Source organism: Dasypus novemcinctus, chromosome 5, assembly GCF_030445035.2.
Source record: "Dasypus novemcinctus isolate mDasNov1 chromosome 5, mDasNov1.1.hap2, whole genome shotgun sequence".
In the NCBI taxonomy this organism is placed as follows: Eukaryota; Metazoa; Chordata; class Mammalia; order Cingulata; family Dasypodidae; genus Dasypus; species Dasypus novemcinctus.
In genome coordinates this window covers 151499460-151520407 of record NC_080677.1, presented here as the reverse complement: position 1 = coordinate 151520407, position 20948 = coordinate 151499460, and the positions used below count along the sequence as shown (strand labels likewise).

Here is a 20948-nt window from a genome sequence, read left to right as displayed (position 1 = left end):
ATTCTTCTCTATCAATATACCCATTAAACTAATTTCAGACAATGCATAGCGCACTAGGAATATTTAACAAGTTAGAATGCAGAACTGCCAGCTGATTCTTTCAAGAATGTAACCATATCCTGACCCCAAATGTTATTAAAATTCCAGTTATTAATCCTCTCTTATTGCCCTTTTGTTTTCATAACATTTTCATCAAGGATTAGAGAGATATTGTCAGCCTGGAAAAGCTTACATTTTCTGCTGTGATTCAGAACAGCTGTCATTCTTGTTTGGATAACCCTTCATTCATATTCTTTGCTCTACCCCACATTCCCCACAGCAAACTCACACAAGTCCTCTCTGTTTTACAAACCCCTCTTTGGGAAATTAATGCAACAATCTATCCCTGCCAGTTATTCATTCACTTTCACCTATGCAGTGCTTGATCAGGCACAAAACTGTCCCATTCCTACGAACACCTTCTCTATTTCCCATCGTGAAGTAATTCAAAGCTTTTGTGCCTAAGATGAACACTGCAAATATCTAATGCTTACTTTCTCTGTTGCTGCTTTCACTCTTAGAAAGAGATAGACTGCAGCAATAAACGTAAGCACATTTGCAGATTTCAAATCAGTTTTTACTTTATCTTGTACTTTGCCCCTCTAAATTTAACCAAAAAACTCATTCAAAGATAAGCTATTTTAAAAATAAAACAACACTCAAGCCTGCATGAAATTTATGTTTCAACCAGAGAATTTTTAAAAAAGAAAGGAAAGAAAGAAAGAAAAGAAAAGCTGAAGATTCTCAAGGGCCCAAATAACAGGTGAGAATTTTCCAAGAGAACATCTGTGGAATTAACAGATAAGTGAACTGTACTTTTGTGTCTGTGTGTGAGGAGTGGGAGAGGAGTTTGGGGAGGAGTGGTTGCTGTCATTAAGACCATCGAAAAGGGACTTCTGGGAAGATGGCAGATTAGAAAGACACAGGACTTCCTTCTCTCACAGAAAAATAGAGGACTAGCAGAACAGCCTGGGAAAAAAGAGTGTAGGACACCAGGGAAGGTTGAACGTGCCCAGAAGAGGGGCACAGGGAAAGATTCTTGACTTTAGAAAGCACTGAATTCTCCAGCTACAGACAAAGGGGGCTGCAGGGATCCACCTCCCCAGGAAACAGGAGAGAGAGGGACACGGCCTAAGGCTGACTCAGTTTCTGACCCACAGATTTGGTCTGCTGTGTCCTCCAAGCCCTTTCAGGCCAGGTGGGGCCATGCCATTGTTTGTCTTGGGAGTCAGCGCAGGACTAAAGAGATCCGACCCTACAACCCTACAACCGGGACTGGTTGTTGAGGACACAGAGGACAGTAGAATTATTTCCTATCTGGGAAAAGAGTAAAGGCTGGAGAACTGTCTGGGAGGAAGTTTGATTTGCGAGACTCTTAACCTCAGACAGGAAACTCTGTCACATTGATCCTAGTCCAGTTTCAGCAAACAGGCACCGACCAGCCTTTGAATTGAGAGAGCTACCAAAGATCGCCATCTGCTGGCGGAATAAGGAAGTGCATGTGAGGAAATTAAAAGTAAATTCGTGAGAGAGATTTTACAACCTTTATAGCCTCCCCCCCTTGGAAGTGGGTCTGCAACCCATTACTGGGTCAGGACCCAGATTTCAGCAACTAACAGGGACAATCCTAAAAGACCTAGACTAGCTAGAAAAAAGAATCAAAGACAGCAATAATATAGTCTTCTGCCAGTAAATCGCTAAAAAAGAAAGACTGAGCAATGGAGTAAACTCACCATCCTAATCAGAAGCCAAGACATCAGCAAAAAATTACAAGCCATACTACAAAAATGGAAGAAATGGCCCAAGCAAAGGAACATAAGAAAGACCCAGATGAGATAAAGGATTTGAGAAAACTAATCAATGAGATTCATACAAATTTCTAAAATCAAATTAATGAGTTGAAAGACAATATGGCTAAAGAGACAAAGGACATCAAGAAGACACTGAACAGGCAGTGGACTTGGCCCAGTGGTTAGAGCATCCATCTACCTCATGGGAGGTCCGCGGTTCAAACCCCGGGCCTCTTTGACCTGTGTGGAGCTGGCCCATGCGCAGTGGTGATGCGCGCAAGGAGTGCCGTGCTATGCAGGAGTGTCCCCCGCGCAGGGAGTGCGCCCCATAAGGAGAGCCGCCCTGCCTAAGAATGGCGCTGCCCACATGGAGAAATGACACAACAAAATGATGCAGCAAAAAAGAGACACAGATTCCCGTGCCACTGACAGCAACAGAAGCGGACAAAAGAAGATGCAGCAAATAGACACAGAGAACAGACAACCGGGGTGGGGGGGAAGGGGAGAGGAAAAAAAAATTAATTAAAAAAAAAAGAAGAAGACACTGAACAAACACAAAGAATTTGAAATATTGAATAGAAAAGTAACTGAGCTGATGGGAATGAAAAACATGATAGGTGAGATCAAAAGCACATTAGACACATACAATAGCAAACTTGAAATGATAGAAGAAAAAATAAGTGATACCAAAAACAGAACAGCTGAAATTGAAGAGAGAAAAGAATAGAAAAAATTGAGCAGGGGCTCAGGGAGATGAATGATAACATGAATCACAACAACATACATGTTATGGGAATTCCAGAGGGAAAAGAAAAGGGAAAAGGGGTAGAAAGAGTATTTGAGGAAATAATGGATGAAAATTTCCCAACACTCATGAAATAAATGAAGTTATATGTTCAAGAAGCACCACATAATCCAATCAGAATGAATCTGAAGAGATTTACTACAAGACACATACTACTCAGAATGTCAAATGTCAAAGATAAAGAGAAAATTCTGAGAGCAGCAAGGGAGAAGCAAACCATCACATACAAGAGATGCCAAGTAAGACTTAGTGCAATTTCTCATCAGAAGCCATGGAGATTAGAAGACACTGGTATGATACAATTAGAATACTGATAGAGAAAAATTGCCAGTCAAGAATTCTTTTATCTGGCAAAACAGTCCTTCAAATATGAAGGGGATTTTAAAATATTCACGAACAAACAAAACTAGGAGAGTTTATAAAAAAGAATCCACCTTTGCAGGGAGCCTTACATTCTGAAAGAAAAAGGAGAGAGCTGCTCGGAGAAGAGTGAAGAAGCAAAGAATAGCAGAAAGGACAACAAAAAGAATAAAAGACAGATGAAAAGAAGATATGACACATGAAAACCAAAGGATAAAAATAGTGGAAGTAAATAATGCATCTACAGTAATATCAATGAATGTGAGTGGATTAAATTCCCCAATCAATAGACACAGGCTGATAGAATGGAAACAAACCATGAGCCCATCCATATGCTGCCTGAAAAAGACTCACTTTAAACCCAGGAATACAAACCAGGTGAAAGTGAAATGTTGGAAAAAAATATTCCACACCAAGAGTAATCCAAAAAGAGAAGGGACAGCTATACAAATATTGGACAAAACAAATTTAAATGCAAACAAGTTGAGAGATACAGAAGGTCATTATATATTAATAAAAGGGACAATCCACCAGGAAGAAATAACAGTCGTAAATGTCTATGCCCCAAAATTAAAAAAAAAAAAGGAAAATTACCAAACACATTTTATGAAGCCAACATCACCTTAATACCAATGCCAGATTAAGATACAAAAGAAAAAAAAAAATTACAGACCAATCTCTCTAATGAACATAGATGCAAAAACTCTCAACAAAATGCTTGCAAATACGATCCAACAGTATGTCAAAAGAATTATACACACAACTAAGTGGGCTTTACTCCTGGCATGCAAGGCTGGTTCAACATAAGAAAACCAATTAATATAATATACCACATGAACAAATTGAAGGGAAAAAAACACATGATCATCTCAATCAATGCAGAAAAGGTATTCAACAAGATCCAGGAACCTTTCTTGAAAAAAACATTTTGAAAGATAAGGAGGAAAATTCCTCAATATGATAAAAGGCATATATGAAAAACCCACAGCCAGAGAGGGAGAGGTTAAAAAGTCCCTCTAAAATCAGGAACAAGACAAGGATGCCCACTGTCACCACTGTTATTCAACATTGTTCTAGAAGTTCTAACTATATCAAGGATTCTTAACCTTTTTTGTTCTACAGACTCCTTTGCCAGTCAGGTGAAAACCACAGACCCTTTCTCAGAATATAGGGTAGATATTTTAAGACACTCAACTAGCATAGGGTCTAACAACTACTGCAATTTTGAAGCACAGATGAATATAAGCAATTTTTCGAGATAAGCAGTAACTGTAATGTGATATGAAATGAATACTACTATAATTTATTGCATTCATTCATAAATGAAGGAAATGCTAGATTTCAGTTAGAGGTCAGAGAAAATGAAGATAGACGATTTTTTTTTTTTCAGTTCAAGCTCAGAGATCTTCTGAAATATTTCCACAAACCCCCCAGAAGGGGAGAACCCTGGTTAAGAAACCCTGAGCTACAGCAATTAGACAAAAATAAATAAATGAAAGGCATCTGTAGAAGTCAGCCAAAGGGGTGCTGATGCAAAATACCAGAAATTGGTTGGTTTTTATAAAGGGTATTTATTTGGGATAGGAGCTTACAGATACCAGGCCATAAATCATAAGTTAATTCCCTCACCAAAATCTATTTCCACCTGTTGGAGCAAGATGGCTGCCAAGATCTGTGAGGGTTCAGGATTCCTGGGATCCTCTGGGCTCAGCTCCTCTCTTTTTCTCTGCAAGGTCAGCTCTAGTCTACAAGGCTCTCTAGGCTTTGCCGCTCTCCACAAGGTCAGCTGTAGACTATTAGGTGAATGGCTCTGTCTCTTTCCCCAGGGCTCCAGCTTAAGACTTCAGCATCAAACTCCAACATCAAAACTCCAACATTAAGATCCCTCAACTCTGTCCTTTGCCATGCCTTTATTCTGTGAGTCCCCACCCCTTGTGGGGACTCAATACCCTAATGACATAGCCCAACCAAAGCCCTAATCATAACTCAATCATCCGCAGGTACAGACCAGATTACAAATATAACCCAATATCTATTTTTGGAATTCATAACCATATCAAACTGCTACAGCATCCAAATAGGAAAATAGGAAATAAAACTCTCACTATTTGCAGATGACATAATCTTATATTTAGAAAATTCTGAAATGTCTATGAAAAAGGTACTTAACTAATAAATGAGTTCAGCATATTGGCAGAACATGCAAAAATCAATAATGTTTCTGTACACTAGTACTGAACAATCTGAGAAAGAAATCAGGGGGAAATTTCCATTTACAATAGCAACAACACTACACAAATACCTAGGAATCCCAATTTAACCAGGGAAGTAAAGGACCTATATTCAGAAAACTACAAAACAATGCTAAAAGACATCACTAAAGACCTAAACAAATGGAAAGACATTCCATGTGAACTGGAAGACTAAATATTGTGAAGATGTCATTCCTACCCTAATTGATTTAAAGATTCAATGCAATGCCAGCGACCATTACAGAAATAGAAAAGGTAATTACCAAATTCACTTGGAAGGGAAAGTGCACCTGAATAGCCAAAAACATTCTAGAAAAGAACAACATATGGGAGGAATATAACTTCCTGATCTTAAAAGATATTACAGAGCTATAGTGCTCAACACAGTATGTTATTGGCATAAAAATAAACACGTTGATCAGTGGAATAGAACTGAGAGTCCAAAAATAAACCTTCAGTTCTGGTGAGGTGAATGACCAACTGGTTTTCGACAAACCTACCAAGTCCATGTTAATGAGGCAAAAGAGGCTCTTCAATAAATGGTGCTGGAAGAACTGGATATCCACAACCTAAAGAATGAAGGCGGACCCCTGTCACATTCCCAACACAAGAATCAACTCAAAATGGATCAAAGACCTATATACAAAAGCCAGGACCATAAAATTAGAAGAAGCAAATGTAGAGAAGCATCTTAAAGATCTTGTGGTAGGTGGTGGTATCTTCAACCTTACAACAAAGCACCAGCAACAAAAGGAAAATAGATAAATGAGACCTCCTCAAAATTAAAACACTTTTGCACCTCAAAAGACTTTGTCAAAAGGGTAAAAAGGCAGCCAACTCAATGGGAGAAAATATTTGGAACCCTTATCACGTTTCCCATAAGCGTTTAACATCTATGACAGAAGAAGTTGCTATAACTCAACAATAAAAAGACAAATGACCCAATTAAAAAATGGGCAAAAAACTTGAATAGACTTTTGTCCAGAAAGAAATACAAATGGTGGAAAAATACATGAAAAATTGTTCAGCACCACTAGCAATTAGGGAAATCAAGGCTACAATGAGATATCATTTCACACTCATTAGAATGGTCACTATTAAAAACCAGAGAACTACAACTGTTGGAGAGAATGTGGAGACATAGGTACACTTATTCACTGTTGGTGGGAATGTAGAATGGTACAGCCGCTGTGGAGTACTGTTTGGCAGTCCATAAAGAAGTTGACTAGATGTGCCACATAACCTGGCAATATCATTACTGGGTATATAGCCAGAAGAACTGAGAGCAGTGATAATGAACAGACATCTGCACACCGATGTTTACAGCGGCATTATTCACAATTGCCAAAAGATGGAAACAATCCAGGTGCCCATCAACCAATGAGTGGATAAACAAACTGTGGTATAAACACACAATGGAATATTATGTAGCTGTAAGAGAAATAAAGTCATAATATATATGACAATGTGAATGAACCTGGAGGACATGATTTTGAGTGAAGTAAGCAAGACACAAAAGGACAAATACTGTTTGACTGCACTATTACGAACTCTTAAGGAGTTAAAAACTTGAATATGGTTACCAAAAAATAGAATGTGGTTAGAGAATGGAAAGCTGAGGGTTAACATAATTTGTAAAAAGGATGTGTGTTAATCTTTGGAAATGAATAGAAAAGCTGAAAGCACATTAAAGTGTTAGTAACTAGTCGTGCTATTATGACAGTGGTTGAAAGTGAAAGTCTAAGGTCTTGTAAATTACTAAAAGGAAAGTTAAAAAAAGATAACATGGGAATGTATAGCATAGTAAAACCTCACGTGAAATAGGAATATGGGTAATATTGCATATATAAGACTGTTTTTCTTTGAAACTGAACAGATGTATGTTAATGTTATAAGATGTTAATATCAGACCAAAAAAAAAAAAAAAACACATAATGCTAAGTGAAAGAAACCAGACACAAAGTACTACATATTATATGATTCTATTTATTTAATATGTAAATATAAATCCATTTATATAGGTGAAATTAGATCAATGGTTATATAGGGTTGTGGAAGGTTAGAGGGATTGAGAGGTAACTGCTAAGGGATGTGGAGTTTTCAGAGTAATGAAATTCTAAAATTTTCTTGGTGATAAATGCACAAATTGGGTTTAAACAAAAAGCCACTGATTATATTCTTCGTATAGATTTTATGGTATGTGAATATACCTCAATAAAACTGCTTTAAAATAAACTATGCAAGAGAAAAAGAAAATTACAGACCCACTTCTTTAATAATATGGATGCAAAAATCCACAATATATATTTGCTAGTTGAATCCAACATCACATTAAAAGAATTACTCATCATGATTAAGTGGGTTTTATACCAGGTATGCAAGGGTGATTCAACACAAGAAAATAAATTGGCATAATATATCATATTAATGAATCAAAGAAGAAGAACCACATGATCTTATAGATTGATGCGGAAAAGGCATATGACAAAATACAGCATCCTTTCTTGATAAAAAAAAAACTATAAGAGAGAGGAATTGAAGGAAACTTTCTCAACATGATAAAGGCCATATATGAAAAACCCAAAGCTCATACGGTACTCAATGGTGAAAGACTGAAAACTTTCCTGTTGAGATCAGGGACAAGACAAGGATGCCCACTGTCACCACTGTTATTCATTCAACACAGTGCAGAGGTTCTAGTAGAGCAATAAGGCAAGGAAAAGAAATAAAAGGTATCCAAATCAGAAAGGAAGAAGTAAAACTTTCACTATTTGCAGATGATATGATCCTATATCTAGAAAGTCCCAAAAAACTACAACAAAACTGATAGAGCTAATAAACAATTTCAGTAGCATGTCAGGATACAAGATCAATATGCAAAAATCAGTGGTGTTTCTATACAATTGTAATGGCACAATCAGAGGAGGCAGTCAGGGAAAAAATTCCATTTACAATAGAAATTAAAAGAATCAAATATTTAGGAATCAACTTAACCAAGGATGTAAAGCACTTGTATTCAGAAAAGTACAATGCATTGCTAAAAGAAATTTAAAAAGACCTAAGTAATTGGAAGAATACTCCATGCTCATGGACTGGAAGACTAAATACATTAAGATGTCAATTATACCCAAATTGATACCCAGATTCAATACAAACCCAATGAAAATACCACAGCATTTTTTAAACAAATGGAAAATATAATTTTCAAATTTATCAAGGTAAAAGACCCTGAATATCCAGAAAAATCCTATAAAGGAAAAGTGAAGTTGGAGGACTCTGACTTCCAGACTTTAAATCATATTACCTAGCTATAATAGTAAAAAACAGAATGATATGGGCATAAAGATAGACACATAGACCAATGAAACCGAACTGATGGTTCAGAAACAGACTTTTTGACAAGCCTGTCAAATCCACCCAGCTGGGGCAGAATGGTCTATTCAGCAAATGGTGCTGGGAGAACTGAATATCCATAGTCAAAAGAAAGAAAGAAGACCCTTATCTCATACCTTATATAAATATTTACTCAAAATTAATCAAAGACCTAAATATAAAAGCAAGAACCATAAAGCTCCTAAAAGAAAATGTAGGGAAACATCTTCAAGACCTGGTGGTAGGTGGTGAATTCTTAAACCTTACAATGAAAGTATGAGTGACAAAAGAAAACATGGTTCTCCTCAAACTTAAAGGACTTCATTAAGAAGATGAAAAGGCAGCCCACTCAATGGGAGAAAATATTTGGAAACCACAAATCTGAAAAGGGTTCAATTTCCCTTCTATATAAAAAGGTCACACAACTTAACAATAAAAGAGCAAGCAATACAATTGGAAAATGGGCAAAAGATTTGTATTTATTTCTTCTCCAAAGAAGAAATACAAATGGCCAAAAAGCACATGAAAAAAATGTTTCATATCACCAGCTATTAGGGAAAGGCAAATCAAAACAACAATGAGATATCATTTAACACCACAAAGAATGGCCATTATTAAGAAAACAAACAACAATAAGTGCTGGAGAGGATGTAGAGAAATAGGAACACCCCTTCACTGTTGGTGGGGTTGTAAAATGGTTCAGCATTTTTGGAAGACACTTTGGCATTTCCTCAGGAAGCTAAATATAGAAATACCATATGATCTGGCAATTCCTCTACTAGGAATATAGCCAGAAGAACTAAAAGTATGACGTGAACAGACATCTGCACACTGATGTGTTCACAGTGGCATTATTTACAATTGCCAAAAGATGGAAACAACCCACATGTCCAACAACCCATGAATGGATAAACAAAATGTGATATATATGCTATGCTGCAGTAAAATGAAATTGAGACACATGAGGTAACATGGATGAATCTTGAAAACATTATGCTAAGCAAAGTAAACCAGACACAAAAGGGCAAATATTGCATGGTCTCATTAATAAGAACTGTGAAGAATACATACATGGAGTTAAAAACTATAGTATAGGGTATTAGGATATAAGAGAAGGGTGAGAAAAATTACTGATAATCAAAACTTCTACATACATTAAGCAACTTGACTGTAAAAGTCTGGAAATGGATAGAGTTGATGGTAACAGATTATAGTGAGTAGCAGCTGGGTTATAAATGGGATTGTGTCTGAAAAGGATGGTCTGGGGAGGTAAATATCAATTGAAAGAAAGCTAGAGAATAATCTTGGGACCGAATAACACACTGAACCTAAAAGTGGATGAGAATTGTGGGTTGATGGTACAGATGCAAGGGCGTCCTTTTGTGAGCTAGAGCAGATGTACATCACTATTGCAGGGTGGTGGAAATGTGGAGAAGCATGGGAAAAATACAATTGGTATGACCTATGGACTGTGGTTAACAGCAATATTATAGTATTCTGCCAAAGATATACTATGTTGATAATGGGGGGGTATGGAAAAAGTATGCAAAATGTATACCATGGTTGGTGGTAATGGTCTGATGATATTATCTCATAATCTATAATATATATTCCACCATAGTGTGGTATGTTGGTGAGGGAGTATTATATGGGAATTTCACACATGTGCATAATTGTTTTGTAAGTTCACCTTTCTATACACTTATTGTTTATGCATGTTCCTGTATGAAGGATACACTTCAGTAAAAAATATATTTTAAAAAACTGCAAGAAGAGCTGGAATAGCAGTTAATGTACAGCAGGGGAAGTGTAGAGAGATTGAGAGGTGATGAATTTTTCATTTGTCTGATTTTTTATTATTATATTATTACTGAAATAATTAAAATGCTCTAACAATAGAAGTGGTGAATACACAACTATGTGACACTGACAATAACACTAATTGTACACTTTGAATGGACTGTATCAATAAAATTGATTTGTTTAAAATAAAAGATCATCATGAAAATGTTACGACAAATAAATATCAGTCCCCAAGGTATTTCATATTGAATATTTAATGTTGATGCCAAGTCTAGGGAAAAGTAGTAAGTAGAAATGGATGCGTAAGAAAGGAACGATGCCACAATATTTAAATATAATTTTGCTGATGTGTTCATGGAAGACCCCAGAGAAAGGCCAATAAGAAAATCCTGGTATAATGCATCACAGGGTTTGCGTTAATTATCAGCACGACCTTAGGAGGGCATTCCTAAGAGGGCATCCCTAAAAGGGCCCTTTCTTTTTGCTTATTGATGCACATAATTATAGGCATGCAAATTAAGGCACAAATTCACATTCGAGTACCGCACATTGGTTCAATAATACCAAACCTTTCTATTTTGAAAAAGAGCACAGACTGTCCCCAAAGTCTCTCGGTAAGAAGCAAGAAAATAGCATTTTAAACCATCTAAGTTTTAGCACTCTGAAAAAGTAAACCTCAAAAAAGCTCCCTCCGGGGAAGAGCCAAGATGGCGGCAGAGTAGAAAGCTCAACAAGCTGCTCATCCCTCAAGGCAGCTTGGATCCTTCCATATCAACTCTTTGGGGGACCCTGGAGACCAGAAGAACACAATGCACCATCCAGGGAAGAGCAGGTGGGGGGGGACTGACCACGTACAGTGAAGATTGGTGAGAAGATTCCTCCATGTTGCAGAGGCAGTTGTCCAGCCCCCAATGCAAGGCGGGCCACCTCGGGACCCACTGTCCAGCTGGAGGCAGAGACTCTTTTCCCCAAAGCAGGGGAGAAAGGACGTGGCACCAACTACAGCTGTTGTTTGGCAAATCTGGTACCTGGATTCCAATCTGAGCACAGCTGAGGTTTAAACCTGTGCAAGCCACTGAGAAGCCAGCAGCATTTGGGCAGGGCAGGAGGCGGGGCAGGAAGCAGCAGTGATTGAAAAGTACAGCCCCCCACTCCCAGGGCAGGAGGGATCAGAACCAGTGGGGCCCAGTTGGGAGAGCCCCTGTTTAGGCCCCCCCTCACACCCACCCAGCAGCAGAGGAAATTGGGTGCACCTTGAACACTTCTCTCTGGGCAGAATAGGCAGATTCCAGCTGGGCCAGCGCCCCCTGTAAGGAGGGAAGTGTGCACTCTCTGGCAGGCAGTGGGGGCAGACTCGCCCAGCTCACCTTGAAGGGCTGCTGCACACTGGGCTCCAGCACCCCCGGACAGAGAGGAAGTGCACCCTCTCATGGGCAGTGCGGACAAGTTCACCCCGCCCCCCTGGAAGGGCTGCTGTACTCTCATTTCCAAGGTGCCCCAGAGGAGAGGAACCAGACAGTGCAGGTACAGTACCTCGCCCACCCTGGGCAGGGGGTGACAGTTGATCAGAGAACTCAGATCTCAGGGGCTGGGAGAAGTGCAACAGTCTCATCCCAGGTAGGCTGGCAACCTCAGCCTCAACCATGCACCCACCAGGGGCTAAGTCAGCTGAGAATTAAAGGCATAGAATAACTTTAGGGCAGCAGGGAACAACTGGCTAAAGAATGCAACTTGCTGAATTCTTTACAAAAGCCTAGACTGGGGGAGACATCAAACAGAGGATTGGAGGCCTTTAGGGATGACTTCTCCAAAGCACACTGGAATCATTCTACATGCCCTTCCTAGGTTCCTGAGCCAGTTTTGACTGGGAAACTAGAGCTGGGAAGGTGGTCTCCAGGCAGACACTTCTACTAAAATTAGCATTCCAGGAAATAGCAGTGAGAGAAGGCAAAAGGAGTATTAAAAATATGCAGAGGCAAATAAAAAACAAGCAGAACAGACTACCATTCACAGAGGAGTAACAGAGGAAACTTCAGCAAAAAGCCAACAAATAAGAAAGTCATAGGCTAAAGGCAGAAACTGAGCACAGAATAAACACACACAAAAATCAGATGCCAAGACACCAGCAAAAAATTACAAGCCATACTAACAAACAGAAAAATATGGCCCAGCCAAAGGAACAAATTAACCTTTCAGATAAAACAAAGGATCTGAGACAAGTAATCACAGTAATCCAAGCAAATCTCCTTAATATATTGAATGAGATGGCTAAAGAGACTGAGAACATTAAGACAACACTGGTTGAACACAAAGAAGAATTTGGAAGTTTGCAAAGAAAAGTAACAGATCTTATGGGAATGAAAAACAATGGAAGGGATTAAAAATATATTAGAGGCATATAATAGCAGATCTGAAATGAGAGGAGGGACATTACTATTGACCCCACAGAAATAAGAGAGATCATAAGAGGATACTATGAACAACTGTATGCCAACAAACTAGACAATGTAGATGAAATAGACAATTCCTAGAAACACATGTACAACCTACACTAACTGTAGAAGAAATGGAAGACCTCAACAAAGCAATCACAAGTAAGGAGATTGAAACAGTCATGAAAAACCTCCCCAAAATGAAAAGCTCAGGACCAGATGGCTTCAGGTGAATTCTACCAATCATTAAAAAAAAGAATGAATACCAGGGGAGTGGACATGGCTCAACTGATAGAGCGTCCACCTACATATAGGAGGACCAGGGTTCGATACCCAGGGCCTCCTGACCCACGTGGTGAGCTGGCCCATGCGCAGTGCTGCCATGGGCAAGGAGTGCTGTGCCAACCAGGGGCGTCCCCCAAGTAGGGGAGCCCCACACGCAAGGAGTGTGCCCCACAAGGAGAGCCACCCCACCTGGAAAAAGCGCAGCCTGCCCAGGAGCGGTGCCACACACATGGAGAGCTGACGCAGCAAGATGATGCAACAAAAAAGACACACAATTTCCCAATGCCACCTAATAATAGAAGCGGACGCAGAAGAACACACGGTGAGTGGACATTGAGAGCAGACAATGGGAGGAAGCGGAGAGATATAAATAAAAATAAATCTTAAAAAAAAAAAAGAATGAATACAAATCTTGCTAAAACTCATCCAAAATATAGAATAGGAGGGAAGGCTACCAAATTCATTCTATGAAGCCAATATCACCCTCACACCAAAGCCAGATAAAGATAACATGAAAAAAAAGAAAATAATAGACCAATTTCTCTAACAACTAGAGATACAAAAATCTCATCAAAGTACTTGCTAATCAAATCCAACATCACATTAAAAGAATTATACATCATGATCAAGTGGGTTTTATCCAAGGTATGCAAGGGTGGTTCAACACAAGAAAATCAATCACGTAATAATCATTTAGTAATGATTATCACAATTGATGTGGAAAAGGCATTTGACAAAATCCAATATCCTTTCTTAATGGAAACCCTCCAAAAGATAGGAATAGAAGGAAACTTTCTCATCATGATAAAGTCCATATAGGAAAAAACCCACAGCTAACATTGTACTCAATGGAGAAAGACTGAAAACATTCCTGCTAAGATCAGGAATAAGTCAAGGATGCCCACTATCACCACTGTTATTCAATATTGTGCTAGAAATTCCAGCTAGAGCAATTAGCCAAGAAAGAGAAATAAAAGGCATCCAAATAAGAAAGGAAGAAGAAAACTTTCACTATTTGCTGATGACATAATCCTATATCTAGAAAATCTAAAAAAAAATCCACAACAAAGCTACTAGAACTAATAGACAAGTTTAGCAAAGTGGCAGAATACAAGATTAATATGCAAAAATCAGAAGCATTTCTACATACTACTAATAAGCAATCTGAGGAGAAGTCAGGAAAAAAGTTCATTTGCAACAGAGACACTAGGCCAGAATATATTCAACAAATGGTGCTGGGAGAACTGGATATCCATATCCAAAAGAAAGGAGGAGGACTGCTATCTCACATCTTATTCAGAAAATTGATCAAAGACCTAAATATAAAAGCTACAACCATATAATTCCTAGAAGAAAACATAGGGAAACATCTTCAAGATCTTGTTATGGCAAGTGGTGATTTCTTAAATGTTACACCCAAAGTACGAGCAATGAAGGAAAAAAGATAAATGGGACCTCTTCAAACTTAAACACTTTTGTATTTCAAAGGACTTCTTCAAGAAAGTAAAAAGGCAGCCCAATCAATGGGAGAAAATATTTGGAAACCACATATCTGATAAGGATTTGATATCCCTGTTATACAAAGAGATGATACAACCCAACAATAAAAAGACAAGCAACCCAATTTTAAAAATGAACCAAAGATTTGAACAGATATTTCTCCAAAGTGGAAATACGAATGACCAAAAAGCACAGGAAAAATATGTTCAACATCATTAGCTATTAGGGATATGCATATGAAAACTACACTGAGATATGATTTCACAAATGATGGAGTGGCCATTAATACAAAACAGAAAACCTTAAGTGCTGGAGAGGATATGGAGAAATAGGAACACTCCTTCACTGTGGGTGGAATTGTAAAATGGTGCAGTCTCTGTGGAAGACAGTTTTATGGCAGTTCCTCAAGAAACTAAATTAGAACTGCTGTACGATCAAGCAATCCCATTAGTAGGAACATCTTCAGAAGAACTGAAAGCAAGAACAGGAACTGACATTTGTACATTAATGTTCACAGCAGCATTATTCACAATTGCTAAAACATGGAAACAACCCAACTGTCCATCAGCTGATGAATGGATAAAGAAAATGTTGTATATTCATACGATGGAATAGTATTCAGCTGTAAGAAGAAATGACATCGGGATGAATATGACAATGTGAGTGAATTTTGATGACATTATATTGAGTGAAATAAGACACAAAGGACAAAATATGGTCTCTCTAATATGAACTAAAATGATGAATAACCTCACAGAGGTAAACTCTCGAAGGTAGGTTACTAGGAAACTGAATGGGAGCTGATGCTTAATGTATGTATAATTTTTAATTAGATTTATTATGAAAGTGTGGAAATGAAGATAGTTTTTGGTGCTACATTATAGTGAGCAAAACTAACACAGCTGATTTATAAATGTGATTGTGGCTGAAAGGGGGTAGTCTGTGAATGTAACATTTTAATTGAACGAAAGCTAGAGAATAATGTAGGGACTGTGTAACATGGAGATTGAGGTGGTAGACGAAGGTTGTGGTTAATAGTATAAGTATAAAAATATTCTATCTTTATATCTTTACGAAGTGTTAAGTATGTGGTGATAGATGGGAAAACTACAACTAATGTAACTGACGGATTATAGTTAATAGCAATATTGCAATATTTTTGCAGCAACAGCAAAGAAGATATATCCATTCTAAGGGACAACAGGGAATATAAGTGGGTATGGTATTTTTCCTTTCCAAATAATGAAAACATTCTAAAATTGACTGAGATGATGACAGCACAACTCTGTGATGAATATGAGAGCCACTGAGGGTACACTTTGAATGGACTGTACAAAGCACGGGCCTAGTTAACAGTGCGAATCCTGTGGTGGAAGAGGGACTGTGTTGAATGGATTGTACAAAGCATGGGACTGCAGAATACCGGGAATCCTGCGGTGGAAGATGAACTGTGGTTAACTAAACAAATATGAGACCATTCTCTCATGAACTATAACAAGTATATGAAACTATTATAGTGTGTCATTAACTAGGTGGGTTGGGGGAAAAAATAAATCGAATGTCAGATACGGGCTATAACAATCATTTCACAACAATGCAAGGTGTTGGTGGTGGGGTGATATATGGGAGCCCTGTATGATGATGTGCATGTTTATTTTGTAACTTCACAACTTATACTATATACTTATTGTCTATGGATGCTCAATAAAAAAATTAAGTTAAAAATAAAAACACCTCCTCCACTCCCAGCACATATCAAATATCAGCTTTGTCACACTAATCTAATTTTTTATAATCTGTCAGTCAATTTAGGGATTTGCTTTGAACTTACTCATTTACTAGAAAAACAATTCATCAAATTAATAGCAATCTAAAATAACTAATAAAAATAGCAAAACTTTAAATAATGAGTAGAGATTTTGGGTTATTAGTGGTTTTGTCATTGTTGTTTTGACTAAATTACCAATTACACCACTTAAAAGGCTAAAACAATTGAATAAGTTTATCTGAGGTGGTAGAAGCAGGTATCTTTTACTAAAAAGGTGATAATTAAGAATATAAATCCTGTTGAAACATAACACTGCCTTTAAAAAAAATTCCAATTTATCAACTAAGCTCTGTAATAAGCCATTGAAACATAAAATGTGATTGCAATCAACTGCTGTTTCAAGCCCTGGAGCTTACCAATCTGCTGAGTCACTGATTGCCACCTTAGCCCAGGCACCGGCGTCAGGGGTCACGAATCCCACATCATCATGGGAGCTAGAAGATGACTGGTCGGAAAGATGTGGAGGAGGCACTGGCAACCGGTCATCTTCTATAATGACAGTGTCATCTTGGGGCATATTCACTGTAGGGGACAGTTGATATTTACCTGCCCGGTAAAAAAAAAGAGAGAAATTATAGACATTGATCTGTTACATGTACTAATATTAATACTTTCCTACCTTAGAAAAAGTCTAAACTTCCTGGTAGAACCTGGTTCAACCTGGTAGAACAAAATAGAATTTAGCACATTTCTTTTTCATAAATGATTGTACACCTGGGGCCATCTACTACCTCTGATACCTCTGGACCTTTTGGCTGGGCAGGTCATGCAATTTTTCTGGGTTTACGTTCCCTAACACCAGAGATGATCCCAAAATGCCTTGATTCCAAATTTTAACATTTGAAAAATTTAGAGGGAATTTTAGAGGGAAGCACTGCAGCCCTGTATCAATCATTCACCCATCCATTCATGTGGTGTCTAGAATAGAACAGGTACTCTAAGTCAGACATAATCTCTGACCTAAAGAGCTCACTTTACTGAAGGAAAAAGACATATAAACAGTTGAAAGGCAATGCGAGGAAAAATCCCATGGCATTCACTAGTGCTGGTAATTGCCTGGGTAGCTGGAGGCAGGAGAGTACTGGGTATCTTGGAAGTTAAAATCAGAATTGGGCATTGAGTGATGCATGTGATTTTGCGGCCAGAAAAATAAAATGACTTTTTTTAGACATCGACATCATCATCACACAATACACGGTGGGGAAAAACCCACAGTGCATTCCGGTGGCCCTTGAAGATGAATATTCCCTCGAATACAGAGGCGTGGGGGAAATGGCAGGAGTGATCTCAAAGAGAAGAGACCAGGATCTGAGTGTGAAAAGATCTTCAGGCCATTCCAGGGCAGCCTGTACATTCTGATTTATTCAATTAGAATATATTATTCTCCGTAAGGAAGGACACATCACTGTGTAGACTGATCTGTTTCCTGCTAGGAAAATCTCCGGTTTGTGGATCAGTACTATAGGCTGTTTCATTTCATAACCTTTCTTGTGATATAAACATATTAAGTTTCAAGGCCCTGCATTCTTCAAAATAAAACTGGGGTCCAAATGATGCATCTTCTTCCTCACAATCACCAATAGTTCTTTCAGCTTCCTTCCCAAATCTTGTGCCATGCTTCTTTGGAGCAAGAATGTGTTAAGGCTTCGGTCCACACGGTGTGCTGTTAGAGGACATGTCCACAGAAAATGGCTTCAGGTATCAAATAGGACATGAGGCTCAGTTCTCCCAACAAAGCAAGGGAGGCTGGACAATGTCCCTGTCCACCTTATAGGGTGATGGCACAACAATCATTTTATGTCCAATAGGGTTCCCACCCCAATAAAAGGCTTGGTGTACTTTCCCAAAATACCACCACCCTTATTTCACATGGGGGGCATTTTTTCCTTTATTAGAATTTATTTTTTAAAATTGTACAACAGCAATATAAAAGAAGTTTGTTAACATTTTAACATTTGCCTTGGATCTAATTTTAAAAATAAACATTCAAAAAGCATGTATGGATGATAACTTTTGTTTTAACATGATACTGGAAATTTTGGGTTGGCATAAATAGGTGTGAAGGATTTTTTTCAAAGTATATATTTTTCTAAACATGTCAGGAAAAGGTGTAAAAATTAAGTTGTTGCATATCTTTTCAGGGTATCCTACAAGAAGTAAACTTGCTAGAAATGTCAAATGCATGCATTATTTAGCACCATCTACTCTGTGATTGTAGAAATTCTTTGTGCTCACTAAAGCCTCTACTCAGTATATTATCAAGAAAAACTTTCTACTTTGATTTCAGATACACCCATTTTGACAAACTGTGAAAAATATCTTCTGAAGAGCACTCATCATAAATATGTAAATCAGATTTATACTTTATTATTTTTCTATCCTGAATTCAAGTCACTCACTTATTCCTACTCTAGTTTTAGGATATTAGTCAGAAATCTGGTCAATACAATATTATTCATAAATAATGTAGGGCATTATAGTACTATTAACCAAAGAAATGCTACTTCTCAAGACATTTTTTCCTCTAAAAAAGAATTACAAAACCAGGATTTTTCCTGACAACTTAGCATTACATGCCAAGTCTTCACCTAGGAATAATTTAATGGGAGGAAATATTATGGTGTAATTATTAACGTACTCATTTTCAGACTGAAGTCTCATTAAAGACTAAAAGTCTTAACTTTGGGTTTACACAATATACTCTGAGAGACAGCCTACTAAGAAAATGGAACACTGAATGACTCTTCATATAACCTTTTTTGCAATATAATTGTTCTAAGTAGAAATCTTACAGCTAAGTAAACCAAATTTCATACACAAATAAATGGCCAGATACCTCCTTAACAATAAGAAAACAATTTAGCATTTTTTCACCCATGATTCCAGTGCCCAACACATCACAAGAGTCAAGAATTCATATTTCCCATCAAGTTTCCTTTTTTTTTTTTTTTAACATGTTTAACAGGAACATAGTTTTTGGATCTTGCTCCCAGAGAGTATTCTTGCAACAGACGACTAAACATCACATTTTCTGCTAAGCTCTACCTGGGTAATACCATAATTTCATAATTACGCTTGCTAGTACTTGGCATATCACAACTATAACTTGTGAAGCCATCAATCTGTTTTTTAATGGATAAACTTTCCTTTTCCCCCAACTAGTTAACCAACACCTATAAACTGAGACATATGCCAGTCAATGTCTTGTAGAGAAGTGAAACAATGAGATACAGAATAATTCTTTACTAAACATTTATTCATAGGTAAATTACATAGAGTACAACACTACACATGGCACTAGAAACAGATAAAGTGAGGAAAAATTTGCCAGTGATTTGACTCATGCTGAAAAACATTCCTGTTCCAATTATCTTTACTGGATATCTAACAAGGTGAAAATATTCTGAAGGTAATTATTTTTAAACTCATCACAAAAGTTTGAAGATATCATTACTAATGCTGAATTGTAAAACGGAGACAAGAGATTATGCTTTTGCTTTAAACTGAAAAATTCTTCAGTTAAAAAATTTGAAGAAATTTAAGTTCCCATGCTCCCAAATGTCCACTTGTGATGTATTTGATAAAGTAAATACGTCGGTTTCATTAGCTATGCCTAATATTATAATTATAAGCTAAGATAATCCAAAAATTTGGAAAATATTTTCTGTATAAGAAGAAATCTCATATAGACTCACTACAGATGACTTTTTGGTGAATGTCAAGGACTATGCTTCTAAAATCAGTGGTAGTGGAAAGTGAGCCAAGACAGATGATGGCCAGAGAAATCTTGCCTTGGGTCACAATTCTGACCTACTCCACTAAAAGCAGAAGGGACTGCTCAGGTTTGAGTCATGTAGGACTATCAACTCAGAAAACATAGTCCTAATTTTGGTTCAGAGACAAAGAAGCTGTGTGTGGCTTCAGTCAAGTTACTTAATTTCATTGGTTCATTATTCCCCGAAGACAATATAAGCAGTCTGGTGTACGTGGTTTAAGTTTGCTTTCAAGGATTAACTTCTTTGATATTTAGATGACTGGGGTTGTCAGGATGGAATATATTCTAGAGACAATTGAAGGTCTTTTGCTTCAGATGTGTATTTTTAAAAACTGATATTAATTAAGAATGACGTCACTGACACTCATTGTGTAATATCCACATTCCCTTGACAGGGCTATTTTTATAGAGGGAATCATCTAAAACAAAAGAAAACAAATAAAAGAAAATCATGATGGAATCTTGGGCGTTGGGTCCTTTATCTGTTATGTAGGAAATTTGGTTGATGGCATTCTTCCAATTCTAATGCCGCTTCCCTTTTCAATCTATTTTTTAGGCTCCTCTATCTTCTCGGATATGTTCCCACAGAAGTGGGTCAGCAAGCCTCAAAGCTCCTTTCGGTCTTGAGTCCTACATGAAGAATACTCTACATGAAAATTCTCCCTATTCTCATAAAAGTAATCAGTTCTTAACTTATTCAGCGGGAA

At 37.6% G+C, this 20948-nt stretch overlaps 1 protein-coding gene across 10 annotated transcripts in view; it reads right to left on the bottom strand.

The window, feature by feature from the left end:
• Window positions 1-20948, bottom strand: part of PARD3 (par-3 family cell polarity regulator) — a 669864-nt gene that overhangs the window by 219440 nt on the left and 429476 nt on the right. For all 10 annotated transcript variants that reach the window (XM_058297689.2, XM_071215434.1, XM_058297690.2 and 7 more), the window contains one exon: window positions 16823-17012. In XM_058297689.2, coding sequence (XP_058153672.1) covers window positions 16823-17012 — 190 coding nt within the window. The remainder of the gene's footprint in view (window positions 1-16822; window positions 17013-20948) is intronic.